A 14,974-nucleotide genomic window follows, 5' to 3' on the forward strand; every position below is an offset into this window, starting at 1 on the left:
AAAGAGGAAGCTTCAGCGGCGAGCGGACGAGGGACGCCTCTTATACTCGAGCCACGATTGCGGGGTCGTATTGCGTCGGTATGGTTACTGCGCCGCGGAGGGTACTCCAACAGTACCTGCGGGTCTGCGTGCAGCGCCACGTCGGGGCGAGTACCGATCAAGTACGGCGCGGAAGCTTGCCCCTCGTCTCCTCGTTTCATTCCCAGCAGTTCCCCCGAGCTGCCGAGGCGTGTTGATTATTGTTCGCTCGAGGGCCAGCCCCCCGCAGCAGCGAATGGCACGCCCGGCCAGCTGCATCCGCGCAAGTGTTGCTGCTCTGGGCTGGTCTAGGACACTCTAAACCGGGCTAAGGGAGGGTGGACCAGATGTGATCATCGTGACCTCAAAGATGCCATTCGTCGGACGAACAACTCCCCGGCTACTCGCGGTGGATCACCAGCCAGATGGGCCCGGTGGGACGGATTGGCGGTTTCATGCTGAGCCAAGTCGGGTTACTAATTGAAGAGTACCATTACCCAAGTAGGCAGCGTGTTGACCTTCTGAGCTCGTCCCTGGGGAACGGGAGGTTATTCCGGACTACTAGTATATACTACTAGTACGGTGCATACCTGATCTGATACAGGCCACTGCCTGCAGCTGCAGATACGGTGTGCAGATTCCCGGATAGAAATAAAGATGGGAGATACTACGTGGATACCTCTAAGTCGCCTTGAGCTCTACCGTACTAGTTTTCCTGTACTAGACTCCAGTATGTACGATGTACTGTGTAATCGAAAGTGCCTGACTGGATCACGGCCGAGAAACGGAGTCACCTGACTAGGATGCACCCCCGATTAGGCAATCGCCCTCCACCCGGTCCGCATGGCTTCCGCACGTCTCTTCCTTCATCCCGTCTCCTTCCTTCGTGCTGGAGTCGCCTACAGCTTGCCCCGATTCAGGAACCGCACAGGCAGATCAACATGCCGCGCTCGCAGGAATTCCGCCACGTTCTTCCCCAAGAAATCGACGGTCGTCGTGACCCCGACCCCGCGGTCCAATAGGTTGCGGAAAAGGAAGTGCACGCCTTGCAGGGCCGGCAGCTCAAATCGTTCAATCTCCAATGGCGGCCGGCGGGATGCTTCACCACCCAGCAGCTGACGCACCATCTCCACAGACAACAACGTTCGCAGCCACAGGTACTCGTCGCGGTGCCGCACCCAGAACCCGCAATTCGCGTCCGAGCCCTTGTCGCCGGAGCGCGCGTGCACAATCCATCCCAATGGACCACGGGCCGTGGGTCCAAAATCATGAGTCAGGTCGATGGGCTGGTCGTGATGTGTTACTGCCTGGGAAGGCTGTCGGGATGGGTACGTTTTCGAACGTGGTGGGGGTGCGATGTCGAGCATCTGCGTGTCCGCGGTGGGTTTCCACGGCAGATGGACCCGGTGCTGCACGGCAGACTGTGGCAACAGAGTCACATAGTACTCAAAGATGGCGCGGGGAAACCCCTGGCGTAAGTCCAGATGAAAGGTGGCCCCCGGGTAACCTTGCATGATGTTGTCCGTAATGGGCTTGAGGAACTTGGTGGGCGCCAGATCCTCGGCTCGCCGCGCCTGCACGACAATCCGCAAAGGGGCCGTGGCGCGGTTCTGATCGTGCGGATCCGACATGGGGGTGCCTAGCAAGTCAAATTTGAGGACCGAGAACTGATCCGCGTACGGAGCGAGCCCCCGGCGGACCTGCGCCTCAAGCATTCGCGCCTTGGCCTCGATGTCCAGTCCCGTCAAGAACCACCACGCCTCCGCCTGGAATCCTCCACGCGCGGTAATGCCAACCTTGGTGGTTGGCGGCGGTGGGCCCGAACGGACGCCTCGAACGGCAACCCGGTTGATACCCCGCTGCTCGAAGTGGATTCCATCCAGGACCGCGGTGACGTCGGAGTTATAATACCAAGGTCCTTGGATTTCATATAGCAACTGTGAGGTGCAGGTATCGACCGTGACGGCGCCCCCGGTAGCGTGCGCCTGTTTGGTGATCACTACGTCTCCCTCGGCAGATATCTCGGCGATGGGATATCCAATGTTCGCCCAGCCATCGCCGCCATGCTCCAATATCTTGAAGCCGGTAAAGTTGCCTCCGCAGACATAATTGCTGCATTCGATGAGATGACCGGCGACGAACGCATTGGCCAACTTGTCTAGCTCATCCCGTCGCCAGCCATGATACCAATAAGCAGCTCCGATTACAGGGGATGCGTCTGAAACTCGTCCGCAAAGGACGATGTCCGCACCCTCGGCGAATGCAGCGGCGATCCCCAACCCGCCTAGGTAGCACTGCGCGTAGATGGGCTCGAACGACCAATCAGCAAGTCGTTCGCCCGTGTAGACATTGCGAAAGTCGGATTGACCAGCAGCGAGAGATTGCTGAACCGCGGGGAGTACCTCATCTCCCGAAACCCAGGCTACCTGCAGTCGAGTTCAGCATCGACCCAAGTCATAGAAAAGGTTGGCGGACACAGTAGTATCGTTAGGACGCGTCGGCATACCTTCAGGTCCAACCCCTTCGCCTGTACCATCTTCATCACCACCTCGTAAAGCCCCTTGGTATCCGTGACGCCGGCATTGACAGCCAACTTTATACCATGTCTGGCCAGATCGTCCAGGGCGGGATTGAGTGCCTCCAGAAAGGACAGGTCGTACGCCGGTGCCGTCTGCGTAGTCGCCTGGTCCACGCGCCGGCCCGCAGCGGTGGCCATGTTGAACTCGCTCATGAAATCCGCGATAATTACATCCACCGGGTCGGTAGGGTGGTGGCATGCGAATTCAGCGATCGCATGGCGACGGTCTGAAGCAGAGCCCGAGGCACCTGGCCATGGTTCAGCGCATGTTCGACAATGCCACAGGAGACTTACCTGCGATGCGAATAGGACGGCCCGTAAAGGTCATGGTGCTGTGATCAGTGTCACTCTCGAATTGCGCCGAGCAGAAGACCCGGCGAGTGAAGCAGATATGGAGTCGTGAAGGTGACACGGCCGAGGCTGCTCGGCTCGCGCATTGCGGGGAAGCTCCACTCTACTCTGGGGACGCTTCCATAGAGTTGATATAGTTACTATTCTAAGGTACCCTTATGTTGACAGTCATTGAGGATTGCTTCGAATCGTGCAACTGGGATGGAACCGTTCAGAAATAATGACACGATCGAGGTGCCTTTTTACCTCTTGGCTGCCTTTCCAAGTCCCAGGAAGCCCCAGGGTATCGCCCTGGCTAGGAACACATGCCGGTTTAATTCATCTGAGTCCGCGGGCTTTTGCCTTGTCAACACGCTCGAATACCAGATACATCCTGTGACTTCTTAGATGGCCACTTACAGAGCATACTTGATTAATCGCTGGACTCTGTTAGGATCTACTTCTCATCACAAGCGTGTGATGCACGAGTAAGCCAGGAAGTTACTTGGTGTGTATTTTGCCATAGAGCACCCCGCAAGTTTGCGAAGAAACCTGGACTGCGTGTGTTTTAACACGCCGACATTGAACATACTGCTGGTAAATCAGACACTGAAGAATGGATTCGTGAGATCATGTCGAGTTAAAAATGTAAGAGTATCTTGCGAGGGCTGGAACGCCACCAGCGCCTTGGATGCAAAAACAGTTTGAGCTTGAGAGATTACCGTCGTCGTCTTGAGCTGGCAGTCTCCACGGGCTCAAAAGCATCATCGTCATCATCGTCATCATCGTCATCGCTAATCACACTGATGTTACGAGTCGTGCGCTTGGGCCTTGACGACTGCGGTGCGCTGGCCTGCGAGCCAAAATCGAGTTTTGTCTGGGTCGGTCCAGCAGATCCTGCAGCAGTTCGGCGAGTGGACGTAGCGCCAGCAGTGGTTGAGGAGGGGGCGGGCGAAGCTGCCGTGCGTGCTCCACGAGTACGAGTTGTGGAGGCTTTTGCGGTGGAGGCGGCCTTGCGTCCCTTCGAGCTGGTGCTGGCCCGCGGTTGCTTGACGAACAAAGCTTGAGAATCGTCGTCGTCGGAGACCATATCGGCCGCATCGTCATCGTCATCGTCTAGCATGGCCACATCATCATCGGCTTCCGACTCCTCGTCTGACGCGGCTTGCTTCTTGCGTCCTTTTGCCGAGGTGGCTGCTTTAGCCGCACCTCGAGAGCCGGCAGCCGCCCCGCGAGCTCCTCGACCTCGACCTCGACCACGACCGCGAGTGGAGGTCATAGCCGAGGCGCGACTGCGAGCGGGTGTCGCGCCATCTTCTCCGGCCTCTTCTTCTGCAGGGTCCCCGCCTTCATTGTCCGAATGAATGAGAGCACCCGGTTGATCCTCCCAAACGCCATCAAATTCAGTATCCCAGCCGTCTGGTTTGGGCTTAAAACGCTTCTTCCCACGAGTACGTTTTTTGACCCCCTTCGAGAACAATTCCTCCATCTGGGTGCGGTACTTCTCCATGGCTGTGACGAGAGAGCTCTGCGCTCCTTCCTCGTCGTCCTCATCATCCTCATCACGATCCAGATTCATCAGGTGCTTTACCTGGCTTTCCAGGGATTCATTCACGAACATCTCCATAGCATGTTTGTCATCTTTGTCGATGAACTGAGCAACTGCATCTCCAAAAGTATTTTGCGGGAGAATACTGAGAGATTGGGATGCGAGGAACTCTTTCACCAGCTGCTCGACTTTCACCGTGTCCAACGCTGCCAGATGCGAGGAGGTCGCTTCATCGATGCCGCTATCACCTTTGCGAGAGGAGGTTGTCGCCTTCTTCTTCCGGTGGAACTGAACAACGTCGTTCACATTAGCGACCTTCCCGACAAATCGATTTGAGAATCGCTGCGGATTTTCGCACTCATAACTTCCCCCCTCTGGAGTTGATATTTCAACTCGCAAGCGTATGAGAGGAAGAGGAATCTCTAGCTCGTCGTAGTCATCATCGTTTTGAGGATGGTTTTCTAGCCATTCGGCGTTTGCCTCTTCTATCAACTCCTCCACAATTGACATGAGGAAACGGGTTACTTCAGTGCGGTTGTTGTCTTTCCGAGAGAGCTTCTGTGCCCCCTTTTCTTCAGAGAGTACAATCTCTCGCATAACAAATGGCCGCACTGATCTGAGGCGAATGGGCTCGCATTTGAAATCCCGGCCAGTGATGCTCATAATGGTAACTTGCTTGGTGACTGCTTCTCCGGGAACTAGGGATGTCGCGACCGAAGAACCTGGCTGAATGACGTGGAACTTGGTTTCTGGATTAAGCTTGGGGTTGATCAAGCATTCGTGCTCGTGGCCCCAAATGACCATGTCCATGAACTCTGGGAGGAAGTTCTCAGGAAGATACCCAGTTTCAGTATAAGCGTGGTGATTTTGATGAACCGACATCAGATTGAACCAATCATCCTTCTGAATGGATGGCTGGAAGAACTTGACTTTGCCATCCCGGAATGTGCGAAACAGGCGTTCATCTCGCACATTGCTCATCCCGTAGAGTGCGAGTTTGGTTCTTCCCTTCTGGAGAAGAACAGGTTTGATTTCGATATTGTCTGACTCTGGCGTCCGGCCGTAGTAATTCAGAAGGCCGGAAACCTGAAGCAGATCCAGCGCGGCAAGGTGGCCCTCGCCCGATGGATCGTCGTGATTGCCATGAATAGAGAAGATCGGAATGGCAACGTTCATGTCCAAGTCCTCGTAGTTAACATGGTTGAAGGCACCCTGGAAGTTCTCGCTGGCATCGCTGAGCATCTCCAGCTCACAGGGTTTATCACCGAAGCAGTTCATCCGGATAGACCGCATCACCTGATACATGGATTTGCGCGATGGTTTGTTCTCATGGAACAAGTCTCCTGCCAGCAGCACCATGTCGACATCCTGGTCTTTGGCAAGACACATGATTTCATGGAAAGTTTTCCAGCTGTCATCTCCGCGAATGGGGTCCCGTTCATTATACCCGACATGATTGTCGGTGGATATGAGTACGCGGATGGTTTCCGCGTCTGCGAGATATTAGATCATGATTTAAAGAGATTTGTTGCAGTAATCACACTCACCATTGACAGCCGGCATGTTGCTTGGCCGATCCAACGGCACGCTGCCTCTGTCCCAGAAGACCTTCAAATTTTGGTGACTTTGAACGCGTGATAGAATGACCACAAATACCGGTCGCTCTCAGCGTGGAGTGAGCCGGCCCGAATCTTTCTGATCCTGCGAACGGTGAGTGAAGCCTGAAGCCTGAACGCGCAGAGCGATGAGGCACGCGTGGTCACGTGCGCGACACGTGAGAAAGAGTGGCCAACCCGCAGAGTCGGTTGAGGTAATGGAATGACCCCAGACAGTGGGAGGGACGGGGTAATATTGGGGGGTAAACACTTAGTGAGGGTTCCAGGTATTTTAAGGTGCATTTTTGTGTCCTTTCAACTATCGATTTCCTTGTATTTGATTTCGATATATTCTTCTGTTAAGTCATGTACCGCTCGCTAGCGACACTAACGATTCAAACAAATTTTTCAGTTTAGGGAAGAATACTCTAGGCTACAATATCGGTAAATTCGGCCATGGAAAGTTGTTTGGATCAAGAATTATGTCAAATTACTATGTGATCCAAACATTTACGTGCTGGTATCGACCAGAAAGTCCATGAAGGGAAGACAACCTTAGGCAGCCACCCCAACTTGCCTTAGCTTGAAATTGTTGTAACTGCATAGAAATAATACGCGCTTGTTCCCCGTCTAAGAGTATAGTCATGCTCAATATGGCAATGGCTGATACCATAAAGGAACTTAATCATACCCATCGATCTCCTTTACTACACTTCCAGTATCTGTTCCAAGTGTCACATCACTGCCAAAAAGACTATTGTTGGAGGCTCATGTACCATCTGCCTTCTAGGAGGACATTTCCTAATAGTACTAGCAGGGGCCTATCACTAAACTCAACGTATTGTACGATGAGATTCGATCGGTGGCCTATTAGTGTACTATGTAGAGGCCAAGAGTCACGTGACTACAGACGCCCATATGAATTTCGTGCCCAGGATCTATATGATGTCATACAGAGAGAGCACAAGATAACTGTTGAATTAGAAATAGATCAAAAAAGCCCCATAAGAGGACGTGCGTACGAAGATACGAGGGTAGTGTGGTTCTAAAGTAGGACACATGGAGTCGAGATGAATCACAGCGGGATCTGCGGGCATGGCCGCTCCGCCTCGCCGCCTGCAAGTCGCTTGTTCCGCCGCGCCTCGTCACTTCTCTTCTTCATCGCTTCGCTACCAACGCTACCACCCCTCCCACCTACACATTCTGCCTCGGCTGAACCAGGTATTTCACTGGATCAGTCGCTATTGCCTACCCCATTTTCGACAAGACCTTTTTATGCAATCAGAGTCGACTGCAGTATCTCAACGAACACTCCCCGTTGACTCATCGCAAGCCAACGCCAACCTCAGCCAGCATGGAAATAATCTCGATGACGGTGCAGTCTCTGGCCCTCTCCACTCTGGAGAGGCCGGAGATACTCCAGTCGAGATTTCATCCTCGCCCGGCTCAAACCATCCGCCCCTGAGCGATTCTGTCTCTACCCCGCCATCTCCTGCCCAACGAGTGACTGAGCATGAAAATGCCGGCTCGCCACGCAAAGCCAACCATGGCTTTCGAGTCGTGAAATCTTCGAGCCGGTCTCAACTGCCTCTCGATTCGCTTCCAAACGGTATGCGCCTTATCACGACAAACGAACCACGAATTAGGAAGTTTTTTAACAATTCCCGCAGAGGTCCTAACCCATATCCTTTCACACCTGCCTCCTCAGACACTTTCCGCTATCACATTGGTATCGCGTCGGTTTCACTCTCTGGTCACAACTCCTCATGCCTGGAGAATCGCATTCTCGCGCTTCTTCCCCGGCCCTCTAGCCATGGAATCTGGCCGACGGGCTGGGCCGGATGAGGTCAATCTGATGTCGGATAGACGCTTTTTCGCAAGACTGACTGCCTTGGCATCCTGGCGCAGTGAGTACATTTTGCGGACCCGTCTTATGCGGTCGTTGGGCCGGGGCAAGCCGGCGCGGTTTGAGCCGTCCAAGAGAAACGGCACAGTCAGATCCGCGAGTGCTCGAAATGGCAGCGCGGTGTCCACATACACGTCAAATCTTCTGTTTCCCGTAAGCAAAATCCACGGGTCTTTCAATAATCCGGAGAAGGAGCCTACTTTCATTCACGGTGCGTCGGAACAGGGTGTCGCTTCTGCGAGTGATCCCTCGACTGTGAAAGTAAGCACCTGGGGTCTTTCTGACCACCATATGTTCCGGCATTTTGCAGATGCCTTCCCAGGTGATGCGCCTTACGGTCTTGGAGCGGGAGAGATGGTAGGCGTGCCCAATCCAATGGATGTCAGCCAACTGTACGGTATGATCTACGGCGAGGGATGTCCTCAAGGGCGCAGTTACTTCATTTCCACGACCGAGCAACGAGGCCGTTTCCTCGGGGCTTCGGACTTGGGTTCTCACCCTTATCTTGGAATCCCTGCAGTGAACATGATCACCCACGCAGTCTGTTCAGTATGGATCGCCAAATCGTCTTCCATTCTCAAAACAACGGGTGGCCTCGTGGCCATGATGTCTGGCTCATCTTCCGGTATACTCACAGCATACGCGATGGGCCCCCATCCAACCTACGAGGGACGGTATGAACGAGGACAGGAGACTGCTAAATGGGTTCTTAGCCCAGGTGTCCCCATCATTGGAATCGCTGTTGATGACACCTACTCACCCAAGCGTTGTTCTCACCGACGCATCTGGGCTGTTGCTCTCAATGCTCTGGGAGAGATCTTCTATCTTTCGGATCTCCCTCGAAAGCCCGAAACCTCACCAACTGCTAAACTGAATGCGGAACAGCACGATGAACTAGCTTGGAAGACCGGAAGAACGGCACGTTGGGAGCTCCTGGAGCTGAGCCGCCGTAAGGCCCGGCCCGACCCATTTAGTCGGGAGCTGGTTGATGGCAGCTACAGCCCAAGATCATCATCCGACTCCATGTGCCTGAATGCGGATCAAGTTGCTGCAGAAACCGAGGAAATTGAGAAGTTTCTTGCCTTCAAGCCTAAGCACTTCCGCAAGGTATGCGAAGGCTGGAATATGAAGTGTGATCTACTGGTCGATTTTGCTGGCGATGACGGACGTGGATTTGGGGAGTCAATCATTGTTATCGCTCGTGGAGGAGATGAATCAAAAGCATCGGTTCAACGATATTTGCGTACGGCCTCTCAACCAGGACTTGGGTCGTCATCGCCATTGCCTGCTCCTCAACTCCGCGGGGAGAAGGCCCACGCATCTCTTTTTGGTGGCCCAACGCCTCGGGAAAGCCTACCACCTTCTCGTTCATCGAGTCGGTCTACCGATCCTGTTCCTGCGGTCGGTGCCGAATGGCGAATCTCAGACTTCAATTTTGATGACAGGAAATTGGTCGAAATCACTACCTCTGCATTGGACAACTCAACCTTTGCCACACTTCCAGCGGAAGAGGATCCTCTTTTGGGCATGTCAGGAAGTTCATTGTCTTCTGCAACCTCATCCCCAATGCTACCTCATATGGAGAAGCCGCGGTCGATTCTCGAGGTCCCCGGACAACGAGCTCGTTACCTCGCTGTGGGAACCGCCACTGGCCTGGTCTTTGTTTGGGACATTCGTGCACTCGCAGCGCGGAATTTGGAAGTCATCAACTCGATCCCTCCAATCCGTGTCATCCAAACGGAGTCCCCCCAAGTGTCCTGTGTCGCGTTGACGTCTTTGTATGTTGTGCACGGTGGCAATGACGGCCTGGTACAGGCTTGGGATCCACTGGCCTCGTCAACTCAACCCATTCGAACTCTCAATTCTCGGTTTTCCTCACGAGCCCGTCGTCGGCTGGTGCAAGCAGAAGCTTCTGTTCTGGGTGTTGGAAATAATTATTTCGCGACGGGAGCTATCTGCCTGGACCCGGATCCGACAAACCTGCGTGGAATGGTTTCCTTGGGTACGCATCTCCGCTACTGGTCATACAGCTCATCGGCTGCAGACCAATATAATACTAGCAAGCGTCGTCTTCGTCACGGGCTCCGCGGCAGCAATGGTGCAGCCGATGGCCAGCGCTTCAACAACAGTGGGCGAGGTGCGATTCGGGACTTCATCGAGGATGAACGTGTCGAATTGGAGAGACAGCAAATCGCGGACGAGGAGGAGCGGGCCCACCTCAGCGCTCGCTTTGGCGTTGATCTGCTGGGCCCCGACGTCGACGAGGAGCAACTGCTAGCATATGCACAGATGCTGAGCCAGGAAACTTACCCCGGGGATGCGACTCAACAATCCCAACAAAATGCAGAAGCCAGCTCAGCTACCAGCACCTCATTCAGTGATGCCGTGGGCGCCAGTTCCTTTGGAGTCGGCGCAGACTCGTCCTCTTCTTCGCCATATCAGAATCCCACGGACGACGACGTGGATGACGATCTCGCAGAAGCTATTCGATTGAGTCTTCAAGAAGAGTCCGTTGCCTCGCCGGTCGACCAGACTCCGTCTATTCCAATCAAGTACGCCAAAGGCGTGAAGCCACCAAATGCATCTTCACCCGGGAACAGGACTGCAGAGAGCAGCCGGCAGAAAGAGATGGACGATTTGGAGTTCGCAATCCAGCTGAGTCTGGCTGAGAACAAGAGCCGCGATGATGCGGATGGGCAAGGATGGGAAGAATTTCCCGGTCTTGCTCAGCCAATGCCGACTTCTCAGTCTTCTGCGAAAGGAAAGGGAAGGGCGAGAGCCCTGTAAACACAAGAATCCGGGATGCATGCTTTTTTGTCGTCTTTAATTGTTATCTATGTCTTTTGTCACGCCTCTCCTAAGGTAGTGAATTGCGTCTATTTCCTGTTGGATTTACCCATGTGTGCATTTGTTTGTGCTATTTCATTGATTGACTCGTTCAGAACTAGAGCATAATTGCATGATCTCAGTTCGAAACCCTTCAAACCGTAATTACCGCTTTGCTCGATAAAGCCGCTGACACCTTATCGTTGCCAAGCTACCTCCCGCAAGAGTAACCTCAATCTAGTCTTGCGGCATCATGATGGACACTCAGATATCATGGTGCGATTGGATAGCTTCCAAATCAGGTATAATTTTCTGATTGGTGTCAAACTCAAACATTGAGGCGAACGGAGGAACACAACGAAAATAGTCGGGCTCATGTGGGACCATGGGATGGACTATACCTTGTACCTATTACTATCTGCACACTCTAGTAGGAAATTCACCTAAATTCAATTAGCCTGTAAATCGGCAATGGATTAACGTCCCTTAGATGAGTAATGCCCGCGTAGGATAGCACCAATGATAGGGGGCCGGGAGTACAGATCTAAAGGAGTAGTATATTCCGTGTTTAGACCAAAGTACAGGCATGTGCATACAAGCAAGATAAGTCACATGGAAGACGAACTTGAATAAATCACGAAAATCCAAACACAACACAAGGTCCAGAAATTGAAAATGGTCTTCTATAATCTACCAGGAAAAGCCGCAAGTGCAATGCATTTACAGAAGAGATGCTAGCAGCATGAAGAAACCGCTTACGCCACCAAAAAGGATGGAAGAGGCACCGTTCACCGAGGCGGCGTTAGTGCCAGTCGCGGTGCCGGTGGAAGAAGAAGAAGAAGAAGAAGAAGAAGAAGAAGAAGAAGGAGAAGAAGAGGACGAGGACGAGGAAGAGCCAGAGTCAGAGCCCGAGGTGCTGGAGGAAGATCCGCTGGAGCTGGAGCTGGAAGGCTTGTTCACCTCGCCGTTGGCCAGCACTGTGTATTTGATGTTGGAGATCTCCTGACCATTGTGATCGTAGATTTTCTCTGGAATAGAGGTGCTGGAGACAGGAACGAGAGAGCCGGAGGGCTTATTGGGCAGACCGTTCTCGATGTAGTCATTGATCTTGTCGAGTCTGGTAGGCAGGTTCCACGCGTTCAAAAACTTTTTGCTCTTAATGAGGTCCGCGCTGCACTCCTCGCGCTGGACGCTGGTCTGGGAGGAGTTGCTCGACTCAATGCGGTCCATATCCAGCTTGCCGAACTGGTTCTGCAGATTGGCGTAGTCGATCAGGAGAGTCACGCTGTCATTCTTGTTGACCTGAATCAGACCAAAATTATTGTCCTCCTCGGTCCACTCATAGACCAGGCCGCCGGAGAAGGCCTGGGTCATTTCTTCGCCGTAGAGAGCCTGAACCTCGGTAAAGACACGGGGCTTGACTTCATTGCAGCCGTACTCGGAGAAGAAGACCGGCATGGTGGAGTTGGAGAAATCATCCGTGAGAACATCGTAGCCGCTAGACTTGTACGAGGCCTTGCCGCACCAGGAGTAGGAGTTCAGACCAAAAAAATCGGCCTGAGAGCTTGTCGAGTTCTTCATGTGGCACTCAAAGTAGCGGTCGGTGTCCACCAGAATGTTTCGGACATCGGCAGCCGAATAACCAACGGGGATAGCGCGCTTGGAGTGCTTGGCGATGTAATCCTTCATGTCACGGATGACAGCCTGTGCACAATTAGGTCCGGGTTCGATCATAGAGGGGAGGAGGAATTTGGGGGGAACAGTGTCAGACTTACGCGAACATAGGCAGGAACCAGGTACTGGGCATCCTCGTTGATGACCTCGTTACCGGCGAAGAAACCGAGCACGTTCGGGTAGGACTTGAAGGCCTCGATAATGCCAAAAACCTGCTGGAAATAGATGGGGTTGTACGAAGTCCAGGGCTCGCCACGGTTGAGAGAGCCATTCTCCAGAGGCGAGTTGACATCCAGGATCATATAGATACCGGCGCCATTGAAATAGGACACGCACTTGTCGTGGTTCAAGGAGGGCTCCAAGTTGTATACACGGATGGTGTTGATCTATATAGATATCAGCGTGAGAACTCCCGGAAGATCGGACCAGACCTGGCATAAGATCCGAAGCATTTTTTCCACTTACGCCCAGACGCTGCATCAAGGCCGCATCGCGCAGACAGGTGTCGGGGTCACTCAGGGGATCCTTCTTCTTGGTAAAGCCGGACTGGCCGCCGGGCTGGTAGCTGTTAGGGAAGTCAATGGGGCTGTCGTGGGGAATCGGGGGACAAGACACGAACTCGATTCCAATGACGGAGAAACGATGGCCAGTCTCGGAGTCGATAAAGTCTTTACCATCGACCTTGAGGGGCGTCACGGCGGCCGCGGTGCTTGCCAGAGCACATACGGCCGTGAAAATGCGGCTATACGACTACATGGCGTGCTAGTCAGCGGCGATTTTTGCATGAAGATCACTACCGGTCGAGGGTGCGATCGCGGGTTGGGTTGAAGGCCAAGCTCTGCAGGATTTCACACGTACGGCAATCATCTTGACGATCGGGATTCGGGAACCAAACTGTGATTGGGGGCTGTGATGGAAATGAGATGAAATGGAGAACTGGAAAAGAAAAGAGCGTCGGCGCCCTGAATTGGAGGGTTCAAAAGAAGGAATGGCAGCGCAGCAGCACAGGAAGGAGCGAACAGATAATCAAGCCAGCAATGCACAGTCAAAATGCGAAATGCGCCAGAAGGGTTTGCATGAGAGCGCGCGAAAGGGAAAATAAGGGGATCGGCGGAGGAGGCCAAGTGGGACTGGCAGGGGACCCTGAATGTACTAGTACAGTAATACGGCTAGGGCACTGGTGGATGAAGTCATAAAATATGGATGAGACATGGCCGATGAGACATCGTGGCCAAGGAGACATGCCAGCGTCACACTCTAATCTCCTTTCATTCGCTCTAGAATACACGCGGTATCGCACATCCTCCTTTCCATGCCCGAACAATGCAAAAAGAAATAAGTCAACAAAATTTAGGCGCGCAATCAATACAACAAGTCACGCCGCCGAGAAATCCCAAGGAAGGCCCCGATGGCTTGTCAGCCAAGACCCAATACATATACACAATCCAAGAGGAAGAAAAGAAACGGGAATAGTGGAGAGCGGTGGGCAAAGGAGCAGATGAGAAAGGGGAAGGGGTAGATGAAGATGAGGTCGAACAATTACAGAAGCCACGAGCCACACTGGTTCCAGCCGGGAGCCAGCGAGTCCGCAGCCATTTTCATGGGGAGACGCAGAAAGTCCGGTCCGGTCGCATTTACTCGACGCCGTGGTTGTCGGCGCCGGCAGCACCAGCACCGGTGAAGGAGCCGCCGAGGTTCAGACCGGGGTCCATGGCCACCATCTCGGCGAGGATCTCCAGGACCTCCTTGGGGACGGTCTTGTCATAGATGGAGATCAGGTCCTTCGGCTGGGGGTAGACCTTGAGGGCCTTGTAGAAGGCCAGCGCAGCCTCGATCTGCTGGTCACCTGTCGATGAATTCAAATTAGCACCCATTGCCATTGCCAGGCGAGAACGTGAAGGTTTCTCGCGCTCTATCTCTCCGCGGGTTCCGGAGAGAGGCGACACCTACCCTCGGCGCACAGTCCCTCGCCCTTGGCGACTTGGTTCATGAAGTAGGACTCCTTCTCTTCCAGATCGGCGGGGAAGCCCTCCTCCTTGGCGCGCTGCACGGCCGCCTTGATGGCATCACGCTGCGCGGCGCCCTGGGCCTCTTCCTCCTCCTTGACAACCTTGGCGAGCTTGCGGTTGTTGCGCTTCAGCGACTTGCGGAACTCGGGATCGGTCTGACGCTTGTGATCGAAGTACGCGGCATAGGCTAAGAGTCTGGTTAGCGGGATGGATGGCATGGACAAGGGCCGATGGGTTCTTACCGAGCAGGCCGGTGATGACGGTGCCGGCCGACAGGGCCACCATAACAGACGTCCGCATTGTGAAGGAAGTGGAGGGAGTGTGGGAGGAGATGGGGGGGAAAGTGAGGAAGATGGAGTATGTGCGGAGTGGGAGTGGAAGTCGAGGTCGTGGTCGAAGTCGGAAGTCGTAGACGCCGCGTGGAGAGAGTCGACTTGGATAAATTTGATGGGATCATCGTTGTTCCGGGCTGCCTTGGCGACGTCAGAG

The 14,974-nt window shown here is 53.8% G+C and overlaps 5 protein-coding genes across 5 annotated transcripts; 1 reads left to right on the forward strand and 4 right to left on the reverse strand.

The window, feature by feature from the left end:
- Positions 1-917: 917 nt before the first annotated feature.
- On the reverse strand, positions 918-2,924 carry N7532_004886 (acyclic terpene utilization AtuA family protein; the record flags this gene model as incomplete). Its single annotated transcript, XM_056617380.1, has 3 exons — positions 918-2,444; positions 2,525-2,844; positions 2,891-2,924. 3 exons carry the CDS (start codon positions 2,922-2,924, stop codon positions 918-920), a joined length of 1,881 nt encoding a protein of 626 aa, XP_056473539.1.
- Positions 2,925-3,644: 720 nt separating this feature from the next.
- Positions 3,645-6,038, reverse strand: N7532_004887 (MRX complex nuclease subunit; the record flags this gene model as incomplete). Its single annotated transcript, XM_056617381.1, has 2 exons — positions 3,645-5,968; positions 6,023-6,038. 2 exons carry the CDS (start codon positions 6,036-6,038, stop codon positions 3,645-3,647), a joined length of 2,340 nt encoding a protein of 779 aa, XP_056473540.1.
- A 1,307-nt stretch (positions 6,039-7,345) lies between these two features.
- N7532_004888 (F-box and WD domain protein) lies at positions 7,346-10,763 on the forward strand (the record flags this gene model as incomplete). The annotated part of the gene is made up of 2 exons (XM_056617382.1): positions 7,346-7,679; positions 7,741-10,763. 2 exons carry the CDS (start codon positions 7,346-7,348, stop codon positions 10,761-10,763), a joined length of 3,357 nt encoding a protein of 1,118 aa, XP_056473541.1.
- A 759-nt stretch (positions 10,764-11,522) lies between these two features.
- On the reverse strand, positions 11,523-13,343 carry gel2 (1,3-beta-glucanosyltransferase gel2; the record flags this gene model as incomplete). Its single annotated transcript, XM_056617383.1, has 4 exons — positions 11,523-12,506; positions 12,578-12,862; positions 12,942-13,226; positions 13,335-13,343. 4 exons carry the CDS (start codon positions 13,341-13,343, stop codon positions 11,523-11,525), a joined length of 1,563 nt encoding a protein of 520 aa, XP_056473542.1.
- A 767-nt stretch (positions 13,344-14,110) lies between these two features.
- N7532_004890 (TOM complex receptor protein TOM20) lies at positions 14,111-14,785 on the reverse strand (the record flags this gene model as incomplete). The annotated part of the gene is made up of 3 exons (XM_056617384.1): positions 14,111-14,322; positions 14,427-14,672; positions 14,728-14,785. The coding sequence occupies 3 exons, from the start codon at positions 14,783-14,785 to the stop codon at positions 14,111-14,113; spliced, it is 516 nt and encodes a 171-aa protein (XP_056473543.1).
- Between the last annotated feature and the right edge of the window lie 189 nt (positions 14,786-14,974).

Source organism: Penicillium argentinense, assembly GCF_028826775.1.
Source record: "Penicillium argentinense strain IBT 30761 chromosome Unknown utg000005l_segment0_segment0, whole genome shotgun sequence".
Lineage (NCBI taxonomy): Eukaryota > Fungi > Ascomycota > Eurotiomycetes > Eurotiales > Aspergillaceae > Penicillium > Penicillium argentinense.